Here is a 22649-nt window from a genome sequence, read left to right as displayed (position 1 = left end):
ATAGCCACATTTCAACATGATGATGTCTTGACGGCGGGATCACGGACAGCCCACTAGAATATGCGAGATTCTGAAAATCCCATGTCGACCGGCCTGTTGATGGTCCCTGCGATGTCAAATTTAGCACACGCCCCATGTTCCTTAGCTACTGGGTCTCTCCATTCACGGCACAACGTTAACCAGGATGATATGATTAACTTGACGAGATAGATCAAGAAGTACTCGACGCCGTTCAGCCTTGCGCGCTTGTTCGGATAACTTAAATGCCGAGGACACACTAGATCGGAGTAAAAGGCCCGTCGAAATGAAGCGAGCACGATTTCTGCAAGTGAGCATGAAGCTATTGTCGAGGATGGATATAAGGAATGACAGTCAATTAGCGGCAGATTATCCAATAGCATCCAAGAGAGTGCCTTTTTAGCACCCAGTTTTAAGCGATGACTACCCACCTAGTGGAAGCAAGGATGGATTTGCACGCGCAACGGGCGTATTACATCCGTCGTAGATCATGCCAAACAATTGTGGTTTGAACAATTCGAGATCGCGATGAACGATCTAGCTATCCTCCGTGGAATTTTGGCTCGTTTACGGAGTTGCTGGCCTCCAATAAGACACATTTTATTGAAGGGATCGTCAATAGTCCGCCAGGAGCTGTGATGACCCCCCAGAACCGTGCATGGTGAGAACCCCTGAATTGACGGAAATAATACATACATGGTACTATGAGGCCGTTGCCTAAAAACCTAGTAGCTTCCATCAAGCTTCAGGAAGATTTGTGAGATGATGAGCTGCGGCAGACGATCCAACTGGAGACGAGAGAGCGCTTTTCTAACAGGGATCACCTTGACTTTGATCTCGCCAAGCCAGTTGTATGTGGAAGCGAACCCGAAAGGATAGGTAGATGGATCCATCACCATGAGCAAAGGGAGAGCCTAAGAAGCTTCGTTCATTCCTCTCAAGGCGGGCGAGATTAGGCACCTTTAGCACCTATGCCAAGTATCGGTGTGTATTCAATATTGTTCAATGGCGCTCTGTAGTCTGCACATCGTCAGCTCATCAAGGGTTTTTTGTTCGCTGCACGTCTCAGTGCATTCAATAGCTGACGCCGGTAGCCGGCAACAACAACTTGCCAGGTAAGCCCGGCAGATCGACGATGAGGTTAGAGGAGAATAACATGACTGGTTGACTTACAGCGGATCAAGCAAGAACACCAAGACGACTAGTTGAACGGCCTATCCCGGGGCATGGAAGCGTATTTGAAGGGTAGCCTCATTCGGCTCAGCGCTGAGCCTCGTCACCAAAATAGGAGTGGCTTCGTGGCGCGCACGTTGGAAAAACGCCCACTACTCGGTCCATATCCCTGACCCTGGTCTCCTTAGCAGGCTGAAAACCACAAACTCGTCCCATGTCCATTTCACCGTCCTGCCAAAAGGGCTAGAAAGGTCTAGCTCTGTTCGGCTTTACGTCATCGATTATGTAGTCGCGGTAAAGAATCGCCGGGCTATCCGGGGTGTTGGTTTATATGGATTTCGCCTGCATCGAAACCTCTTGTTCCCGAACGAAGAAATCTCTGACTTGAGTAGTAGGAAAACTTCTATTTAACGCCAGAGAGAAATGGGATGGAAGATCATCAAGAAAAGCTTGTTCACTCTGTGTCAGTATGTGTAAATACTTTAAACCACACTCGACGACACGTACTCCTCAGTGGATGGTGACGGAATGTGGGTTTATTTCTGCAAGGTACGGCGTGACAAGACAGGGGATGTGTTTCCAGGATCCGCGATCGATCTAAGGAGCTGGCAGCAGGTACCTCTCAGGTACTGTTTATTTCGGCACCATAGGTAACTCTGAAAGTCCGCCCTCCGTTGTGAGCCTCAGAGATTGTTGAGCGACTTCCTGACCAAAGAAAGTCTCACAAGCTCCATCAGCAACTTTTGTCGCCAAGACAGATGTGGACTAGAACTACCCACTTTCTGCCAAGTAGCGGGCTGCTATCCAGCTTGGCGCTGCGGGAAGACAAGTTTACCCCCTGATGGCCCTGGCAATTAAGCCATGGCGGCGGAGAAGACGCGTATCAAGATCACTGCTCCGTGGGATGGGATTTGTAACTGAAGTTATTTATGCTCGGTGATGGAGAAACTCCATCCCTCTTCCGGCATAGAGTTTGAGGGGACGCCGATACATGACAAGGGTGTTGTTGAGATTCTGTGTTCTCAGTTGTACATCTGTTGGTCGAGCTACCTAGAAAGCCAGAACCCGAGAATTTTGGTAGGACTTCAGTTCAGGTATGGAGGAGGATATGCAATGCATATCGTATTTCTGCGCTGGGATGGGATTTACCTCAGACCGAAAGTTATTACAGCTGTCCATTAACCTACTAACCTCATCAAGACATGGCCGTTGAAACGACAATTCATCATAGACTGGCATGAGGTTGGTTTGTTTTAAACTCATTAGGAAGCATGCCCACAGCACAGACATGTTTCGAAACCCAAATCCAAGTCGAAGACTTTAGATTTTGTTATAATATCTGACATACTTTCAACAACCAGTAAACAACTTGACTGTCATTCGTCGGTAAAAATTCTGTCGACTGGCGTATAGCAAAGCCCATTGTTAGTTTATTGTGCGAGATAGGAGGACAGCACATGGAAACGGAGGACTTTAAATTCCCGGTTGGTGGAAGGGTTTAACGATGGGGAACTGTTCCATTAAACTTACCCACTTGATTATACTTGGCTTCTCTGAGGCGCAGCATGTGGGATACGTACGCCGTGTTGTGCAATGCTCCACGGTGTTTGAACTTTACATAGGCAAGATAGGTCACATCCCGTTGTTTTGTTGGCATTTCCACAGGGTCGCCCTGCACTTTCAATGAGAGGGGTATCTTTGCATGTGCTTGTCCTGATATTAACTTTGGCGAACTAGTCAATACGATGTTTAAACCGCCAGACACACTAGAGTTTTCCAGGCATGATGGGTTCTTGATGCAGCCACCCATGTCAAGCAATTGTTTGATTACCATCCAACTCAAGGAGTTTCGATGTGAGCATTGTGTCGTACTGCAGCCGTTGTTGGCTGTCCGACTGTATAGTAGACTGGTATTATGGATCATGCCATGTGTGGTCTGCGTAGAATACTGGCCAACTCTCATAGCGAGCTTGCACGAGATTGGGGTCAGGAGATCCATCGAGGCCCCAAGCCTGAGTATCTGCATTTTTGGTTCATCGTCAAACATATTGACCGGTTACCGACATCACTTTACCCGTCGTAGCGGCGTCAGATGGTCTGCTCCAACGTCAGCGCAATCCCGTGCCGCACGACGCGGATGTTAGGATGGATGATGCTGGTAGGGATCATGATAAGGGATTCGGACAACAGACGGTGATGGAAGGTGAGGGACAAGGGCAAAGTCGGGAAGATTTGGGTTTGGATGGATTGAGGGCAATCGAGTTAGGGTCCCATCTATTCGTACTAACCAAGCAATTGTTGGTGACTGACTTCTCGCTTCTGGGGTTTGCTTCGTATTCATTTGACTGCGTGATTGATTCCCCTCGTTTACTTCTCCCTTGACTGAACATAATTTTCTCCTCTTCACCCTCTCTTTCTGAACATTGTAGATTCTGGTTTGCTGCATCAACGACCAACCGCAGCCGACGCGAGATTCGGTCTTTTTCTTTTTTAATCTTTCGGGTTGTGTGGCGTCTGGGGAACATTTGAACACCCAAGCTGAAAAGAAAGCGAGAGCGGAGACCAGACGACACGCGACGACAAAGCGAGCTACCTTACTCGATCCAAGAGAGAATCAATGCGAAACACAACGATCGAACGGAGTATCAACGACGAATAAGACCGATAGTTACAACAACCAACATCGACTAATAATTCTCAAACTCTGGGGCATCCTAAACAGTTGGGTAATTTCGATATTCGGCCGAAGTGTTTTCTTCTGAACGGACGAAAAGACTACACCAAGACACTTTGGAATTGAGTTCTTTGGATTTTTAGCGGCGGATCCCTTGATATCTGACTACTTTCAACGGTAATCCGGCAGTCACTTCTGCAATCAATTATCAACTGGGCTCGCTCTCTACGGAGTACCTTAGGATTTTAATCAACCTTAAGCTTGCGTGTATTTCCCTCGTGGCATTGGGTCCTCAACTTCCGGCCGCTCCGCACCGATCCTCGTTAGCTCCAGCAACGTATCTCCAAACGAAGGTCTTCCGAGTCCCCCGTCCTCGTCACCGTTCGTCACTGCTGCCACACCACTGGCCTATCCCTGAGTTAGGAATAATTCTATTGTGAGGGACAAAAGAGAAACAGTAAGTTTATTTTTGTTATTGTTGTAAAGTGCTTGGTCTGAAGGCTTCTGCGTTACTGGTTTACCAATTGAGTTTCATGGATCGAGTCGACAGTCTCTGCTTCATCATGACTTCAAAGCCTTCCTCCATCCCTTCATAACACACCCCTCTGCCTCTGCCAATTCCTCCAACCTTTCTGCCATTCGCATTTTTTTTTCTGGGCATAGCAGAATCAAATACGGGGGTTTGCATTTTTTGGGGCGGCATTCCGTTTTTAGAACCATATCCTCGCATTGCATCTCATCACACACGCACATGTCTGTCATGTAATTTGAGCCTCCCAACCACTGGCAGCTCATGATATCGTTGTTCTCTCTCCTTCAAACTACCTACAGTCGGACTGAGCCACTCCCGCATATCGTACATGCCGCCGCCTCCGGCCGGGGCCCCCTTGTCTCATTTTCCTTGTATCCAAGCCTCTCTTTCACATACCTGCTTGCTACATATGTACTTGTTGCTTTGCTTGTTGCTTGCTGTTTCGCTGGCCCCTTGCAAGCTCGGCCCCCTTGGTTCTTGACTTGGCCTATCTTTGCTGGTCTGTCATCCACTCGCATCTTCTCTTTCTCCCACACGCCTCCTCTCACTTTACTCTTGTTGAAATTGTCTAGCCTCTCTAGAACATCTTGAACACCCCGGTCCCCAGAGAGATTACAGTGGTTGTCTCTGCCAAGTATACTTCAGGTAGGCACTGCACTACTTGAGTTTTCTCTCTCGGCGGCGCCTTACCCCCCTGCCACCTCAATTCAAATCAAGGCCCAATCATTCACGGGCCATATCATCATTTACAGGCGAAACACACAACGCACTTGCTCAGACCAAAGACCAAAAGGGACACTCTCTTTCATCAACCCGAAGCTGATCAAATCAAGGCAACGCAGCACAGCACAGCACAGGCCTACAGCTGTAGGCCTAGCCGATCGCAAAAAAGGGACAATCGGAGGCCCGCCGTACTCGTACTGAAAAATCCTCCCAGAGCCAAGTCCGCGCAACTTCTTCCGCGCCCGCTGTGAGATTTCTAAGCTTGAACGAGGGTCCAATTCTTGTTGCAGCTTCTCAGCTCAGCACATTCTCACTCCTACAGTCTGTCCGACTACAATCCCCAGACAATCTCCCACACCCCGTTTGGTGCACCGTCCACCGAGGCCATCTCAGCTCTCGTCCCACTCGTCACGCTCACTACTGGCCGCTTGTCGATTCTTTGCTGCTTCTCATTACCTATCGCAAGTTGACGCACGAGACGCCGCTGTACATCCCCCCTGGTACGCCATCCTGCCGCCTACGCCACGATTTAGGCCCTGTCGCTCGTTGATTCTACGGCTGGCTGTCACTATCACTGCCGTCTTCTCGCCCACCGACGCCTCGCTGGCCTCGTTCCCATTCGATAGCTTCCTTCTCCCGAGCCGCTACATGCACAATTGAGCTGCGCTATCGTCTTTGATCCTCGTCCCATCCTCGTCGCCCGCATTGCTACTCACACTTTGAGCTTATCCTTGCTTAGGCAGGTACTTCCATCAGTCCCGATCTTGTTGTGTTGTGGTACCCAATATACGCCCCAAGACTACGGGTCCGTCGTTAGAAACCGCTCCGCTACACCCTCAGACTGGACCAGGCCACTATTCCACATTAGGACCCGCCAGACATTATGGCGCCTGTATCGCCCCGGCTCAAGATTCTATCAGGTTTGTCGTCTCTTCTCTTACGATTCTCCTTCATCCCTAGGGCTAGTCCACGCAGAAACCAGAGGTGGACGGTCGCGTCATTTCAGATCAACTGGTCCCTCCCAATCCTTCATCAGTTGACACAATCCCTCCTGATCTTTCTGTCTCTTATTTACCTTTCACTCGTTTGTCTTGAAATCCTCACGTCAACCGTCAGGACGGTTGCTCGTGCAGCGTCCCACTCTTGTCGCTCATCATGGCCAACATCGAGCTAATGTCAGTTTGTTCAGTGGGAGGCAATCCTGTCTCGGCGTTCTTATCATGGAGGCTTCAGGCAACCAATGCGTGCGATGTGACGCTCGTTTGGAAGTCTGGTTACGAGCATGTGGCACAGTACGGTATTTCGTTCAAGTATGTGAACCAATGCGCTCCGACTTCAACAACATGCTGATTATCATTCAAGATCCCCGATATTTGGCAATGAGAGGTTCAAGCCTCGACATGGTACAGTACAACAATTCCCTTGCTTCCGTCCAGCATGCTGAGATAACATTTGAAGTTGTTCGAAACCCCGAGGATGCCGCGAGCGCTCGAGACGGCCCTTTCGATTATGTCGTACTCTGCGTCAAGGCGTTACCCGATGTTTACGATCTCGCCTCAGTCATTGACTCGGTCGTGACCCCCCAGCATACATGCATCATCGTCAACACAACGCATACTCTCGGAGTCGAAGCTGCTTTGGAGGAGCGATTTCCTACCAATGTGGTCCTATCACTCGTTTCAGGTGCTGAGCTCACACAACTCGGTCAGAGTGAATTTGAACACAAGGGCCCAGCAGACATTTGGATTGGTCCTGCTAACAACCCGAACAATATCCCACAAACCATCCAGGAGGACATGGCACAGGCCTTAGCAATGACACTTAGCTCTGGTCAAGTGGAATGCAAAGTCTCGCCAAATATCCGCCAGCAGCAATACGAGAGAGTGATAGGGTTTGTCTTTCACCTAACCGCCTTGAACTCAACTAACTGATGTTGCAGTCCTATTGCGTTCCATCCGATTAGCGTTATCTTCGAAACTCCCAACCATGCCTCGTTGTTGGAAAAGGTTGGCGTTAGGGACATGGTATCGGATGTCATTGACGAGTTGCTTCGTCTAGCTGATGCCAATGGATGCAAATTTGAACCCGATTTCAAGCAGAAGACGATCGACGAGATGTCCAAAGCTTCCGGAGAGAGCATAATGTGGCAGGATTACGTTGCTCGAAGACCTATGGAGGTTGAGACGTACCTAGGCTCGCCCGTCAAATTGGCCAGAGACTCGAATATCGCCCTTCCTCGTATCGAGACACTTTACTCAATTCTTCATAACCTTAACCTGGTCAACCGCAACAGACCCAAGCCTGGCGACCCGAACGCGAATATCATACCACCCGCCTCTCCCTCCGCGGCACCTGTGCCCCGAATGCCTTCTCAAAACAGCCATCGACCCATGATGAACGGTATGCCCAATGGAAACGGTATGCCCCCTCGCCAGCCCAGACCTCGGAACTCTTCCAACTTCAGCCAAGGTGGTATGCGCCGTGGACCACCCCCGATGAACGGTGGACCACCCAATGGTTATGGGCGACCTCCGATGAATGGTCCCGGATCTCGCCAACCTTCAAGAAGAGGCTCATTAGAGGAGACTAACCTGGAGGAATTCTCTCATCTTGTTCTTTATGACGATATACCTGAAGGTTCCGAGCCATCCGTCAGTGGTGACCCAGCAGACATTAACCTCAGAGAACGAGAGTTGGCTTTACGGCAGCGTGAAATGGCAATTCGTGAGCAAGAAATTCGAATGCGCCGTGGACCGCCTCCTGGCCCTCCCGGAGGCACTGGACCCCGTCGTGGACCCCATCCTATGCGCAACAGCAAGCAAGTGTTTGACGAAGATGATGATGACGACGACGATTACGTTGACCCTACTGCCAACCCTGGTCCTCCGCTGATCGACCCAGACAACTTCGATATGATGAGCGTAACATCGAGAAAAAACCGAAAGGCTCCGGGACCAAGCCCTGGCCAGTTTCGCCGTAATCCCGATGACATGCCGCCTCCTACACGGGGCGGCCGTTTCAGGCCCAACTTCGGCCGCAATCGATCTTCCCAAGTCGGTCACAGCTCCATGACATCTGAAAACATCCTTGAAGACCCTCTCATGAGCTGCTCCTCGGATCGCTATGGATCCGTTGACCGTGGAGCGATGAACGCAGGCTCTCGAGCAAACTCACTAACAGCATCAAGGCTTGACGACATGCAGTACGGCCCAGGTCCTGGGGGACCTCCCGGGATGAATGGTGCTTATCCCCGGCGCGCCAGCCAGTCTCCCGGGAACCCTTATACTCCATCTATGCGAGGCGGCAGCCGACGGGGATCGCCCCCCGGTGGTTACGGTCCAGGTCCGGGCATGAATGGGCGACCATCACCCCCGGATGGTGTTCGCCAACCTGTCCCTCGACACCCACCTGGTCATGGTAATTCAGTAGCACCACAACAAGTTGAACAACATATTGGGGTGAGCGCCCTCCACCAAACTAAGCCTAGGAATGTTCGCAGTCTGACGGGTAGTGCGAGCGCCAGCGCGGGCAGTGGTGAATTTGATTCCGAACAGTCTGCAAACAGCAGTCAGGGTAGCTTGCCTCCACGACCGCCGATCGGTGTGCGTTAGGACGCTCTACACGGCGATAATATTCAACGGAGTACCTAGAACGTCAGGTTCCAACTCACGGTCCCATACATGACGTCTATCCAACAAGGCTTTGATATTCTTGTTTTCGCAGTTATGGAGTTCCGGACATGCTTTCTGCATCGCTTGAACAGGATCATTCATTTATCCTGTCGCGAAGCCTGGTTGAGGCCATGTGTACTACATCTATGCATCTGGCTTGAACAACTATACGACACACCTCGGCGAGGACGACCCTATTTCATTTTGTTTTTATTATACGCCCGAGTTCCATCGAAAACACGAAACGACACGACAAAAGTCAGAGTCACTTTGGACTATTCTCAGACGCGACGTCTTTTTAATTATTCCTATCGACACATACATACATTGAACAGCCAAACAGAAGTAGGCTATCCTTGGTAATAATGCATTGGAATTGGGGATGATATACTGGTGCTTTTTAGCATATAATCGGTTCTCAATTCTTCAAGGCTCTGTTCATGAGACGCCCGAGTCTTGGTTCTGCTTCAACATATTGGGACAGCCTCGTGCAAGGAAGAGATTTTCGAGAGAGAACGCTAAGCCCGTCTCGCAGAAGACAGGTTGTGACTAAATAATGAACGTGCTGGTAGAAAACGAGGAAGTGGGTGGGTAAGATCAAAGGCTTTACACCAGCTAAGCAAGTCTTTGTTTTTCCTTTGATTGTTGAAGCGCCCTCCAGAAGTTTGCGTGGACATGTCATGAGAGGTCAAATGGACTTAGCAAATGAGGAGGGATCATGGTAGGCATTGTTTTTCTTGGCGGGGTTACACAATCAAATTAGACTACGGATGGTTATTTCTTTTCTGGTTAAATCTGTTCATCGCGAGACGTTGTGGAATGTGAAAAGGAAAGTCGTCCACGAGGTTGGAAGAATTCCTATTGGAAATATACATAGATACGAAATAGTAGTATGGACGAGAAAAGCGATGAAATAATGGCCAAGGATTTCCGCATTACGTTTGAAAACCCATTGATAATATAAGCCGAACCAAGTTCAATAACTACCTACCTAAAGTACAAGCAAGATGCGACCTGGCAGTCAACAATATGCCCACTTCTCTTGGCATCCCGGCAGAGAGGCACTTTACTATTGTATAACTCAATAGACCAACAACAGCGAAGCCATCAAAGCTGAGAAAACAGCCATAGGTACATAGCCAGTTGTTCTTGTGCCAGCGTTAGGATCCTCACTGCCTCTGGTGATATTCCTGGTGCGCAAGCACAACAGCGAGGGCTGTAAAACATCGTCCAGGCTATATGTGTCGGGGTCACGACGACCCCAGTTGATCATTACAGTCCAAACACCACGCACGGCATAGTCATATGCCTCCTCCTGGGTCATTGCATTGTATCTTCCAACTGTTTGTGGACGTTGGCTAATCAAAGTCTTTCCCTTTTCAAATTGGCTCAGATTCGCCCCAGCTGTATCACGGGTCAGTATTCTTTCACTTGGATAGTTTGTGAAGCTAGACTTACGAGCTCCACCATACGTTGGACCGTAGTCTTTGTAATACTTTTCGCATTTTACTGGCATATGTGGCAGCATTGTGCACTCCTCGCCATTCCAGTAATACCCAGCTGCTTCTGCGTTCAAGGCCTTTAGGCAATCTTCGTCAAGGAACGAACTGCAGTCTCCATCGTCGTGTTGTGCATCGTCAGTTGCTCCATCCTTCAGACGACTGGGTCCCCAGAAAGCAACACAGACATACCAGTCTGAAGAGTTCGTACGGCTGCTATTCAACGTTGGAACCCTCATTCCCTCTGGTGCTTGAACACTGATGTCAATGCCCGGATAAGGTGTATCGTCCTCAGGGTCATCCGTGATATTGGCTACCCGGATGGTAGCCCTCCAGCCATCAACGGTCTTGTTGGGCGGGAATCTTTCCGATACGTTATACGCCTCAAATTTATATGTCCCAGTTGCGTTGGGTTTCTCGAAGGCAGATTGCCATTCTTGCTCGCTCATATTACCTGGGCTTCCATTCGTCCCATATCGACCATCAAATGCAATGGCTGCGGAGATCAAAGCAGTGAGTGGCAGAGCAGCTTTCATATTTGAAGACGGCGGCAAAGATGATATAACTAATTTGGTCTCAATTAAGCTTAAAGTCAACTTAGTCTGCTTGTGGGGTTGTTGTTGTCTTGATATAGATAGTATTTCGATCTGCGCTTGTCTCCAGAAGGATTTATCTAGTCGACACTCGGCCTTGGCTACCAGAATCCTAATAGGTCCAGACTACACAACGGCTAGATATCTGGTCATTTGCGTACAGTTGGCAAACCACGATCCTCTGATCTACAGTCAACTCCTTCGCGCCGTAGCCAAGTCGCGCTGAGCAAATCCTTGTTGGCAGTTATGACGTCGCAGGAACAAAAGAAGCAGGGTATTGAACCAGTGGAGATACACCTGAAAGGAACATATTTGGGGGCCTTTTGTCGATCATAATGCTCTTCTAGGCTGCTAGGCAGACAGTATTCGCTCCTTGGTGTAAAAATCCCTGAATTGTTAGCATTCAGTTGTCAGCCCAAAGTCAACAAGGCTGAAAGGCGCCCTTTCCCTGATCCGAGATATAATTCATCACTACCTGTAGGTAGGTAGGATATTCACCAGATCCATGTTTGCACCGGAACGCCATGCGAGAAGAAAAGACCAGAGTTAAATTGATAAGAGCAGCTGAACAATGATTTCAGTGTCGGTCCATGAATAGATAAGCTGTTGTTTGAACGTTGAAACAGACTGCTGTATAAATGTTGCCGAACCAATCAATGATTGTCGAACGCACGGGCCATTTTACCACTAGTATGGATTGTAAACAAACCCCAGGTAGGTTCCGTACCCTCCCAACCTTGAATACCTACAGGTAGTTTAGATAAGGTAAGCATAATTGCATTTCCAGAAGACTGCCTCGAATACACAAACATACAACAAAAGAAGCCGTTGGCCCTTTTCTTACTTACCCCTGGGTATTCCTTCCTCTGAGTTCAGGAGGAGGCCGGTGATCCTCGACTTACAAGAGAAGCATCTCGTCTTCACCCATTCGCAAGTGGGTGTTATAAATTCACGACAAATAATTATCACATCCTACAACGCTATGGCGACGCGAAACGTGAGCGGGTCACAGGTGCGACAGAGCATGGCCACCACTGGAAGTGCTGTCAAGACACGACAACTCGTGAGTTCCCTCAGCCCTTATACATGACTATGATCGTTGTCAACTCCCTTATCGTGTGACTTTATGGACTCAGGTTGCAGAACTGTCCTGTTTCTAAATGAAAATGACGTTTGCTAATAATCTCTTGATTAACCTAGGCACAACTAAACTCCCAACTCGCACAGTTGTCATCAAATCTCTCCGATACCGAGAACTTGCTACGTATGACAAGTGTCCAAGCGGAAGCTATGCGTGGACTTGGTAGTTGGCATGGTGGTTTGTAAGTTTTTCGATTCGGTCGTGGTGGTGGTGATATAAGGAAATGGTGTCGCTGACTTGATGGATAGGTTCATGGCAGCAAGCAAGGTCTTAGGAGAGGAAAGTGTCAAAGAAGCTGGGCAGCCAGGAAAGTAAGAATCGAATAGTCAATCTGGAAGAGGCGGCAAAGCGATATTCCAACAAAGGATGGAGAAAATGCGGCGGGAGTTATGTTCTATTAGACGTATCGAAAGCCGCTATTGTTAAAAAGAAATCCTCTCAGCAAGGGATTATGCTTCCAGCTTGACTGATATGCAGTCAAGCTTGGTGAAAGTATAGCATCTGATATGTGTTACGACGTCCTCTGGTGCTCCCGGCCATATTCTCAAGGCCGTGCAGCTTCCCCAAAGCCGTAGTCTATTGCCTATCGTCAGCATGAAAGTATGCTATGAAAGGATGACAACCTCCTGCTAGAAAGCTTTGGACTGCAATAAAGATAACGAAGAACACATATGTTTGAGCGCAACGAAAATAACGCTGCTTTGGTGCTCAACCATGTTGTAAACCAAGACTCAGGCAGCCTTCTCAGTCTCTGGCTCAATGTGAGTTCTCTGGACACAACTCAAGCTAGGCTTGGTCTTTGAGGGCGATATCGGTCTATTGGGTGCGTGAACGACCTTAACTTTCTTTTGTCATTCTTCAAGGTCCTGGCGTCTGGCCTGGTGTCGGGCTGGGCGTTTCGTGTGGTGTGGTTTGGGCGGTTGCCCCCTGTACCTTCGATTCATTGCTGCTATGTTCTGTGCCTTCTTCATGATCAAGCTTGCGCAAGTTCTTCCGCTTTTGTCTCGGGGCACTGACTGGGTATCTCTTGACATTACCACAAGTCTTGCAGTTGATGTTTAAAATATCTGCCCATGGCTTTCGCCCTCCTTTACTCGCATTCTCCACGGTTGATGTACAGGTGTCGCCCTCGACTAGTAGAGTGTCACAAAACTTGCAAATAGTTTGCTTCATAGCCGGACTCCGCCGTATTTGTGCTTTGAGAGTCACAGCTCGCAGGTCTGAAATGGCCTGACGAGATATGTTCCTCAGTGCTTTTTCCTCGGTTCTTGTTTGAGGACAAATACTGTGCTCATGGCTTGCGGTTGAGGATTTTGCTGCAGCATTCTGCCCGGTTGAGGATTGTTTAGTAAGATATGAGGCTGCTTGGTAGAGGTACGATGCTCTGGAGTAGATGATGCGGTTCTGGACGCCTTTTGGTTCCTTGCCTTTCGCCATTGAAATTTCCGAAAAATTGAGGAATTTTGCTGGTTATCTTATAAAAGTGAAGTGCTTCATAATCTTAATTCTTAGTTGTATGCTATAACCAGTGCATAGCAATGTCTAGCACTGCCTAGAGCTCTATCACGTGATGAACGGTGCGCACGGGCCTCTCTGGCCAGCAGCGACCTTGCTTGCTCCCGCCTGCTTCTGGCACCTCCCTTCTCAGCCTCAACAAAGACTCTTTCAAGTCATCCTTGGAACGAGTATCTTGGTTCCCGACACATTCCCCCCATTTTACATCTCAAATAACATTTGATCCTGGTTCTATCACCTTGACGGCACGCCTGCGCCGCGTTTTCGATACTTTACGGCGACGCGACTCGAACGTAATCGCGTCAGACTCGTCATCGCAACTTCGCTGCAAAGAACAGCTTCTGCGATAGCTTCCGCAGCAACCATCTAACTATTGGTAAATCTCGATCAATATGTCTCACGAGGAAGATCTCATCGATTACTCCGATGAGGAGATCGGTGGTAACGAAACCGCTGCTACCACCTCCAACGGCAAGAAGGGCGAGCTTGCTGCCGGCAACAATGTCGACAAGAAGGGCAGCTACGTCGGCATTCACTCCACCGGTTTCCGCGATTTTCTTTTGAAGGCTGAGTTAATTCGCGCCATCGGCGACTGCGGTTTCGAACATCCATCGGAGGGTCAGTCTTGATATTTTAATACCCTAAGTCATCATATCCCCTCCCTTCAAGCGTTCGTCCATCTCGCAAGCAAGAACAAATGGCCACTTTTTTGCGCAATCGTCATTTTCGTCATCATCGGGGCGGTCAAGGCTGGATCTGAGAGACGGTCCGAGTATCCGGGCGGAATAAGACCACGGGTGAAAGACGTGGTTCTCCGCAAAACCACAACATTATTGTCACGATTATCACGCGTAAGCGGATAATATGTCAATCGTTGTCGCGAACGGATTCTTCTGGTATATACGAGGGCAAAACAAGGAAAACGCGAGACACCAAGAAACTTCTTGGTGCTCTTAGGCTATGATTGCTTGTGCAACCATCCGGCCTGTGAGCCCTAACCTCGCGTCGATATCAAACTCTTGCAAATACATTTCAATGGAAAATGCGAGAATACAATGGCTAAGCTGCGACGATGGACGGACACTTGACATTACACCCGTCGTTCGTTGCTTCTTAGAAACCCACTCTAACATCGGTTCGATCGACAGTTCAACAAACCTGTATCCCTCAGGCACTCCTCGGTGGTGATATCATCTGCCAGGCCAAGTCTGGTCTAGGAAAGACAGCTGTCTTCGTTCTCGCTACCCTTCAGCAGGTCGAGCCTGTGAACGGAGAGGTCTCCGTCGTTGTTATGTGCCACACCCGAGAGCTGGCTTACCAGATCCGTGACGAGTACAACCGCTTCAGCAAGTACATGCCCGACATCAAGACCGGTGTGTTCTATGGTGGAACTCCCATCAAGACCGACATGGAGACACTGAAGAATAAGGACACCTGCCCTCACATCATTGTGGGTACTCCTGGACGTCTTAAGGCTCTCGTTCGTGACAAGGCCCTACGTCTGGGCAGTGTTCGCATCTTCGTGCTTGATGAGTGTGACAAGATGCTTGATCAGCCTGGTGAGTCTCGCTCATGCAACCAATAACTAGCGTAGGCTAATGGCTTCAGATATGCGTACGGACGTGCAAGATGTGTTCCGCGCTACTCCTCCTCAGAAGCAGGTTATGATGTTCTCGGCCACCCTGTCCGAGGAGGTCAAGCCAATTTGCCGAAAGTTCATGCAGAACCCGACCGAGCACTACGTCGACGAGGACACCAAGCTCACTCTTCACGGTCTTCAGCAGTTCTATATCAAGCTGGAAGAAAAGGAGAAGAATCGCAAGCTCAACGAGCTCTTGGATGAACTCCAGTTCAACCAGGTCATTATTTTCGTTCGTAGCACTGTTCGTGCCACTGAGCTTGACAAGCTCCTCAGGGAGTGTAACTTCCCTTCCATCGCCGTCCACTCTGGCGTCAGTCAGGAAGAACGGTGAGTTACCCAGTCATAACGCTTGCGCCTGTTTCTAACATAAACTAGCATTCGTCGCTACAAGGAGTTCAAGGAGTTCAAGAAGAGAATCTGCGTTGCTACCGATGTCTTTGGACGAGGTATTGATATTGAGCGTATCAACCTCGCCATCAACTACGATTTGTCCAATGATGCCAGCTCCTACCTGCACCGTGTCGGTCGTGCTGGACGATTCGGTACCAAGGGATTGGCCATCTCCTTCGTCAGCACCGACCAAGACCAAGAGGTACTTAAGGAGATCGAGAAGCGATTCGAAGTCGCCCTTCCGTATGTTGCTTCCCTTCTCTTCATTTTTCCAACGACTAACAATTTCCAGTGAATTCCCCAAGGAAGGTGTCGATGCCAGTACTTATATGGCCTCTTAAAGGACCGGATGAGACTGTGGTTCCTACTGCAACGATGGTGAACGTTTTACGCCGCTGTAGGCCGCTGGTGAGAAGCTAGGAAATCGATATTGAAAGACTGAGGCGGCGAAGGGCAAAAGTTGCAAACCATTTCATCTTGGTCAATTGTTATCGTTAATGTTTTCAATGGATTCGTATTACGATACTCGTGTTTTATAAACAGCCTAGGCTGTTCCCTAAGTGAGAAGTGTGACATTTCCCCTCTATTGCCACCTGACGACTTGCAAACTTAGCTAGACTGTAGGTCTCGCGTAACTACCATGCCTTGAGGTTGGCTCGCCTGCTTTGACTTACATAGTATGACTTCACGACGGTGGTTAGGTGGTTCGACTCATCTTCATAGCTTGGCAGTGTTTGTGACTAAATTAAGACTTGTCGAGAACATTTTTCTTGTCTGAGATATGATGCCTCTTGTCGGCGTAAATGAGTTCAGCCAATATACAATATAGTTTAGATGTCACTTCCAATTACAGCGCTGATACGTAGAATGAAGGGGGAGTGCAGCATGGTACACGTGGCGTATATTGATGGCTAGCTATGGCAACTTCTTCGCTACAGTCGTAATCATCGTACCATGAATCACATATTCTCGTTGACTTTCAACCTTCCCGTGGTATTTACAATGATGGGGATACGGGCCGCAAACTCAGTAGCTGTCCTGTCGGCACTTATTTCCCCACGGGTTGATAGCAGAGACATGCTGTCCTTGCGACAACTTAACTGGTTCGGCGATATGTCTAGGAGACTCAACTTGTTGCCGTCATATTCGAGATCATTCAACCATAACTACTTTCCCGGTAGACCTCTTGGTAAGACCAGCGGCTCAGCTTATCTTGCGGGGTATAATGTGATCCCCTTGTATGTGTTCGGCTACAGTGTGTACCTCAAGTGCCCAGAGAACATTCGACAGATTTCGATAAGGCTCCCATTTCCTAGTCACCCTTGAGCATTTAAGCTTGTCATTAAGTTCGTGGCTTAACAATAAGCGATATCGGCTTCCGGAGGTAACTCAGTTCAGGCGTGTCTTGGCTTCTCGAACAATGCCTCTGGGCATGATCCAGTATTCACGATTCGGCACCGCAAAGTACGATGACACTTGCCTCATTAACTTTGATTAGCAGGCCAAAGCACTTCTGATTTGATATGTACAGCGTGTGGCCAGGACATGCTGCAGGGCCAGGGCAGGTTGGGGACAAGACAGAGCTAGGCAGCCACGTTCTCAAGCATGGAACTTGTCTGTTTAAGCGCGCTCGAAATCTGACGGTGAAGGAGTTGAGTACATGGGCCAGGGGTCTTGTTCAAAGTCCTTTAGAACAAAGAGGGCTGAGAGGAAATGTGTTCTTCGGCTACTGACTACCGAACATGTTGACAGCTTAGAATACGTAGGCTATGATAATACTTCGCAAAGTACCGCATGATCGCAACCATACACTGCCATACATACATAGTAAAGGTAATTTCTTACATACATTTGGAAGATGGGAGTTTCCGTGGAGCGGCCGGGGCCCCGAAGTTGCCGGACTGGGGGCCGGAATGTGGGGTGGAAGCTTGGCAAAGGGTTCACTGAATGAGGGCTTGGTAAGTGGGTGGTACTGGCTGGTTGAGACCGAGGACAACGTGAACACAGAAAGTGACTGTATTCGGTAAATCCCATCGTTTTCTGCGAACCCTGGGGTCCCGTGAAGGGCTTCTTTCTGCGGTGCGTCATGACATCTGTACTCAGCCATCCAACCGAAGCTGAGGTCAAGGTGGCGGTGCAACCTACACGCACCATGAACCACTTCGCCTTACACAATAATAGAAGAGTGTTGTGGAGCAAGCTATCCACCATCGCTAAGCTAGGCTTTCAATGTGCTTGCATAGGCAATCCAGCCGTGCTAAACCAAAGGACTCGTTTTTGTCTAGGGTAGGGCAGCTCAAGTTTCATGTAACGTGACTCAGATATATATAGCAGCTCATGATGAAGTATGATAGCTGCGCCAGTCTCACAAAGCGTTGGTGGTCTCAAGAGACAACGCAGTACATCTTTGGAATTCTTGAACCTACTATGGCTGGTACTGTGGTGTCCCTTTGGTATATTGAAAGAACAGGACTGGCATCACTGAGTCACATCAATGGGCCAACCACAACATACATGGATAAGGAAAGTGGAGTTTCGGCCGTCGAGAGTTTGCAACTTCATCAACACCCAGAAAACGTGGGAAGGATGCGTTGAGATAATTGTACAGTGATCACGTTACAAGCGGGAGCACGATACTGGTGGCGTGTCCTGGTTGATTCTTAGTGATGTTATGTGATAGAATGCTCGAAAGTTCAATAACTATTGCAATGCATGAACAGGTTACCTGAGAACAATGAGCCATGTCCATGCCCTCCCGGATCTGTTAAGGATCCGGCGACCGAACGGGTCCCGTTTCTGAACCGAGGACGAGGAACCCTGCTGAGGTAATGATTTGTACAACCTGGATGATGCGTAATAAGAAGAACAACACAATATGCTAGTGGAGCATGGTACGGCGGACCATAGAGCATGGTACGTGCGATTTCAGGTCGGGACTTCTGGCAAATAACAAAGAAATTGGAACATGTTAAGGGGCTGGTAGCGCGCCGCCACTTGGTGGGCGCACGAGCCAGGCGAAGGAGCATTCATCATGTCCAAGAACACCGAGTGCGTAATGGAGAAAGGGTCGCGTTTCACCATTAGCAGATAGATACACACAGAGGAGAAGAAGTACCCGAAGAAAAAAAAGAAGCTCACGCTCACGATGTGCATCTGACGAGGAGTTGTGCAAGCACATGTGGGACCAGAGTCATGATGGCGGTGTCTGTAATCAGCCTTCTCATGATGGACTCGAATGAGGAGAACACCAGCCATTACACAGATGGAACGAGAGAGAGTTTCGAGGTAGCACACATGGTGAGAGTATTATCATAAAGAAGCCAGTAATTTCGATGACCAAGCTCATCAAACTTAGCTTGTTGAGATGATCGAGTCAACTACTCGGTCAATCTCTCAAACGACCGTAGCCCAACAGGGCTTGGTGAACCAAGGTTGACACAAACAGAAGGGCAGCATTCTCCATGAACACCGAATTGGCGAATGTATGATTGTGTCAACGCAAATGTGTCTTTGCACTGCATGATAACGTTTGAGGCTTGTGGTCTTGCAGCGGGCAACAAACCGAGTCACAGAGTCACGATATTGAAGTTGGATCACTACTAAAGCCAATTATTTGAGGCATAAGCATCCACCTAATAATATACTAACTCAGTGCTTGGCTGACTGCATCGGAACTGTTCAAAGGAGTGAGGTCATTGTGGGATGGCCGGGTTCCCCATAGATTGTCGGATTAACAAAAGTCGAGAGACAATGGCGAGACCTTCCAGATCATGTGTAAGGATGAGGGGAACAGGAGCCTTGGATTGCCTGTGACAAATACCAGACACGGCAGAGGCCAGAGGCGACACCGGACTTGAACATGCGCTCAATGGCTGTGATGCTTTATTAGGGACTAGAACGTTATAATTTGTCAATCCCGTAAATGCCTCTCGTTCCGGTAGGCGTGCCACAGCATTTTAGTGGTAAGATTCATAGACGTTTTTATATTGACGCTGCACGTAAACAGGCAGTCAAGTTTTGAAGAAGATATCTTGAGGATGTTAGATTGCTCAGGGTTGTTGTAAAATGCTTCCCTTCTTTGGTCATGGATTCTATTGAACAACAGACTTTATATTCCGAGGCGAGACAAGTCCAGGCCAACAATCATCATCGATACCATTGATCTCCCCTGATTTATGTGAGGCAGGCTTCTTTCCATTGTAAAGGAAGCTACAGTGATACAGCGCAGTTTCGAAATGCTGAGTGGACCATAAACGGGGACATCTTGGCGACAAGTATAGTCCATGCATGGTATTGATTAAATGAGAACCGAACAACCCCTCTCTTGGCCAGATTGTAACCATCATCATGAAATGTACCAGATTTACCATGAAGCGGCGGCGGACAAGACGGAGGTGTGCACTATCAAGAGCTGAAGAGAAGAGTCATTGCACACCACGAGCCAAGTTTTTGAGTGCTATTCTCCCCCCCAAAAAGGCAAAGGGTTGAAGCGAAGCACTCTGTGAAGGTTCAGGTCAGTACCATTTAATTTGGCACCATGGCCAGTATTTAATAGCGGTTTGGTGCTTCTTAGGAAAGCTTGAGGTTTCCCATGATCTGCATATCTCTGAAATGAGTGTTGACTAAATGATGTACTATGGTATAAAGCTAAGAGTTCAGAAGCATATCAGTGGCATCTGTGTAACAACTGACCCCAGGAAATGATGACGAGAACCTAAAACGAGGATGGATTCTTCAATCTCGAGCACAGGCAGTGTCGACAACTCAGTCAAGAGTCAAAGAACCAGAAAGGGTTGGGACGGTGACCAGGGTGGTCGGGACGGCAGGGATACGCGAGACGCACGAACCTGGCTGGCGTGCTAACCAAGTGAAGTGTTCAAAGATGAAGTGAGTCAAATCGAAGTCGTTGGTCATCGTCACGTAGCTCGATTACCCATGTAGCTACATAACAATAACCTGACGAAAGCTGCAGCAGAACACAGCACCATTATTGACAAGGCTCCATTCGAGTTCATGATGATTGCATAAAAGAAGATCTTGAGGCTTTGAGGTACTGATATCATTAAGGCCCATCTAACAGATAAGGACTAAGGTAGGCATCAATACAGCAGGCGTCTCAAAGTTAGCGATGAATCACGCATAGCAATAAGTCAACCTCATCCTTTCCTCACCGTACAGAGCTTTCGATGTCAGGGAAACAGAAATCCGTGGATGCCTTGGGGCCTTGATCAAGACTTCAAGTCCGGGAGGTGGAGGTGGATGGCGCCGTGCAAAGGGTGGATGGTGGAGGGGAAGACACGCGCTGTTAAATATCAAGGACCAATAAGGGGACGCCAAAAGGCAGACACGCTTTTAGGCCCATCGTGGAAGGCCACGAATGTACAGAATGCGCGATCTATACACAGTATTGCACGGAGCTGGAAAAGAGGGGCTACTCGTTGTCCAGTGTGAGGTGGCAGGGCAAGATTAAGCAGCCCATTGACTGGCTAAAGCGCCTACAAGGGCTCAGTTGTACAGTGCGCATACCTCTCACAGACACTTCTGTCAGGTACAGTACCTCACGCGCTGGCCAATCTTGCAGCGCGCCGTAGGTACCGACGCTCAACTCGCCTCTCCTCCTGGTCTTGCTCACGCTTTCGTTCTCCCAGGCATTCAAAACTATGCCATAGCCCGCTGCTGCCATCTCCCGCCTTTTCCCCCTCCCCCCATCGAACAGCATCATCGCCATAATGTTCGATTTCGTCCTCTGAATCCGTCCCCAAGCGACTCTCTGAAGTCTGCTCTGGAATCGTGTACATCTCCACTCTCCACGGCGTCTTGTCTTCATCTTTGTTGTTGTTTTTTATCTTGGTAATCTCCTCTCAAAAACCTGTTCCAACCTTACTCAAACCGTACCACCTCTCAGTCAGGCCGCAGCGGCATTCATTTGCACTCTGCGACTTTTCACTCAGACTCACTCGCTCTCTTTGCCGCCTGACGCTGCAAAGAGTCACACTTTGGCCTTGCCTACAAATTCCAGCACAGCACTGCCTGGGTCCAGCCCAGCCGAGTCCAGCCCAGCCAAGCCCAGCCGAGCCCAAGCCTAAAAGGTCATCCACTCGAGGGACCAACCTTGCCTCCCCCGGCCTTCGCCCGCACCCGTCCCATACTCTCTAGCCAAGGATTATTGCCTTCTATCAGTGAGGTGATTTCACGGAGAAGTGTCCTGTCTGCCACTCGAGTCACTCTTCGTGTCAGTCTCCGGACTCGCTGTATTGCTCACTTGCCCGTGGCCTCTATCACCATCCCATCCCATCCCATTTCCACTCTCACTCATCTATCATCATTTCCTTCCTGTTCGATTCACTTGCTTCAACCGCTTCCTTTGCCCCCCTGTTACTGTTTCTTTGACTCTATTTTTTGTCACCTGTACATTTTCCCGTTCACTGTCATTCCCCTGCCAGGCTGCAACCCGCTATCAGTTCCTTCGCCACACTCACTGTGACGAACCTACTGTTAGTCATCCTTGTACCAAGCCAGGCACAGGCTACCATTGCGCACACACTCTAAAACGCTCTCTCCGAGATCGCCAGTTGGCTTACACCTGCCACACGCCCCCGCCGCTTTTGCTCAGAATTGCCACCGTGCAAAACCAGAAGAGTCACATCCCACCACGCAGGCTGCCACCAACTCAACGCCTCACTCGCCCCTTAGGCCACTTAAGCAAGAGTCACCCTCTTTCGGCCATCTAATAAACACTTCACCACCTCTTTCAGGTCATCTCATCTTCAGCCACACCTTCAACAACAGTACCTTGCATAATCAACTAACGCCGACTTGATCTCTATTAATTCTCAACCGCCGAAATCGATTTCCACTGTTCGATCGCCCTGATGGTAGCCTTGTTCTAAGACTGCCATTCGCTTTTAACCTCACTCCGAGATTTGAAGCATTGCCGCAATGCCTGCTGAAAAAACATATCTTATTCCTGTCGCCGTCTCCGCTTCGTCCTCCGGTCTCATCGTTTGTGTCATCAAGTCGCTTTTGCACTTTATTGTCTAGAAGCTCTCTGAAAACACAACCAAGGATACACCTCGAA

At 48.9% G+C, this 22649-nt stretch overlaps 6 protein-coding genes across 6 annotated transcripts; 4 read left to right on the top strand and 2 right to left on the bottom strand.

The window, feature by feature from the left end:
- Positions 1-6275: 6275 nt before the first annotated feature.
- On the top strand, positions 6276-8731 carry BKA55DRAFT_502609 (ketopantoate reductase PanE/ApbA-domain-containing protein; the record flags this gene model as incomplete). Its single annotated transcript, XM_046186936.1, has 4 exons — positions 6276-6430; positions 6483-6523; positions 6579-7011; positions 7060-8731. 4 exons carry the CDS (start codon positions 6276-6278, stop codon positions 8729-8731), a joined length of 2301 nt encoding a protein of 766 aa, XP_046053997.1.
- Positions 8732-9872: 1141 nt separating this feature from the next.
- On the bottom strand, positions 9873-10826 carry BKA55DRAFT_685732 (uncharacterized protein; the record flags this gene model as incomplete). The annotated part of the gene is made up of 2 exons (XM_046198839.1): positions 9873-10195; positions 10250-10826. The coding sequence occupies 2 exons, from the start codon at positions 10824-10826 to the stop codon at positions 9873-9875; spliced, it is 900 nt and encodes a 299-aa protein (XP_046053996.1).
- Positions 10827-11865: 1039 nt separating this feature from the next.
- On the top strand, positions 11866-12339 carry BKA55DRAFT_685731 (DASH complex subunit Hsk3 like-domain-containing protein; the record flags this gene model as incomplete). Its single annotated transcript, XM_046198838.1, has 3 exons — positions 11866-11946; positions 12084-12205; positions 12273-12339. 3 exons carry the CDS (start codon positions 11866-11868, stop codon positions 12337-12339), a joined length of 270 nt encoding a protein of 89 aa, XP_046053995.1.
- Positions 12340-12882: 543 nt separating this feature from the next.
- BKA55DRAFT_535198 (RNAse P Rpr2/Rpp21 subunit domain-containing protein) lies at positions 12883-13461 on the bottom strand (the record flags this gene model as incomplete). The annotated part of the gene is made up of 1 exon (XM_046189678.1): positions 12883-13461. One exon carries the CDS (start codon positions 13459-13461, stop codon positions 12883-12885), a length of 579 nt encoding a protein of 192 aa, XP_046053994.1.
- A 470-nt stretch (positions 13462-13931) lies between these two features.
- On the top strand, positions 13932-15912 carry BKA55DRAFT_503409 (P-loop containing nucleoside triphosphate hydrolase protein; the record flags this gene model as incomplete). The annotated part of the gene is made up of 5 exons (XM_046187007.1): positions 13932-14157; positions 14688-15098; positions 15148-15508; positions 15557-15814; positions 15864-15912. 5 exons carry the CDS (start codon positions 13932-13934, stop codon positions 15910-15912), a joined length of 1305 nt encoding a protein of 434 aa, XP_046053993.1.
- Positions 15913-16451: 539 nt separating this feature from the next.
- BKA55DRAFT_243173 (uncharacterized protein) lies at positions 16452-17097 on the top strand. The gene has a single exon (XM_046185321.1). It carries the CDS (start codon positions 16526-16528, stop codon positions 16895-16897), a length of 372 nt encoding a protein of 123 aa, XP_046053992.1. The 5' UTR covers positions 16452-16525; the 3' UTR covers positions 16898-17097.
- The last annotated feature ends 5552 nt before the right edge of the window (positions 17098-22649 follow it).

Source organism: Fusarium redolens, assembly GCF_020744475.1.
Source record: "Fusarium redolens strain MPI-CAGE-AT-0023 chromosome Unknown BKA55scaffold_3, whole genome shotgun sequence".
Lineage (NCBI taxonomy): Eukaryota > Fungi > Ascomycota > Sordariomycetes > Hypocreales > Nectriaceae > Fusarium > Fusarium redolens.
The sequence above is the reverse complement of the archived record's forward strand: the minus strand, read 5'-3'. Positions and strand labels throughout refer to the sequence as shown.

Coding starts and splice junctions, on each gene's coding strand:
- BKA55DRAFT_243173 (XM_046185321.1), top strand. CDS start 16,526: ATGAATCACATATTCTCGTTGACTTTCAACCTTCCCGTGGTATTTACA.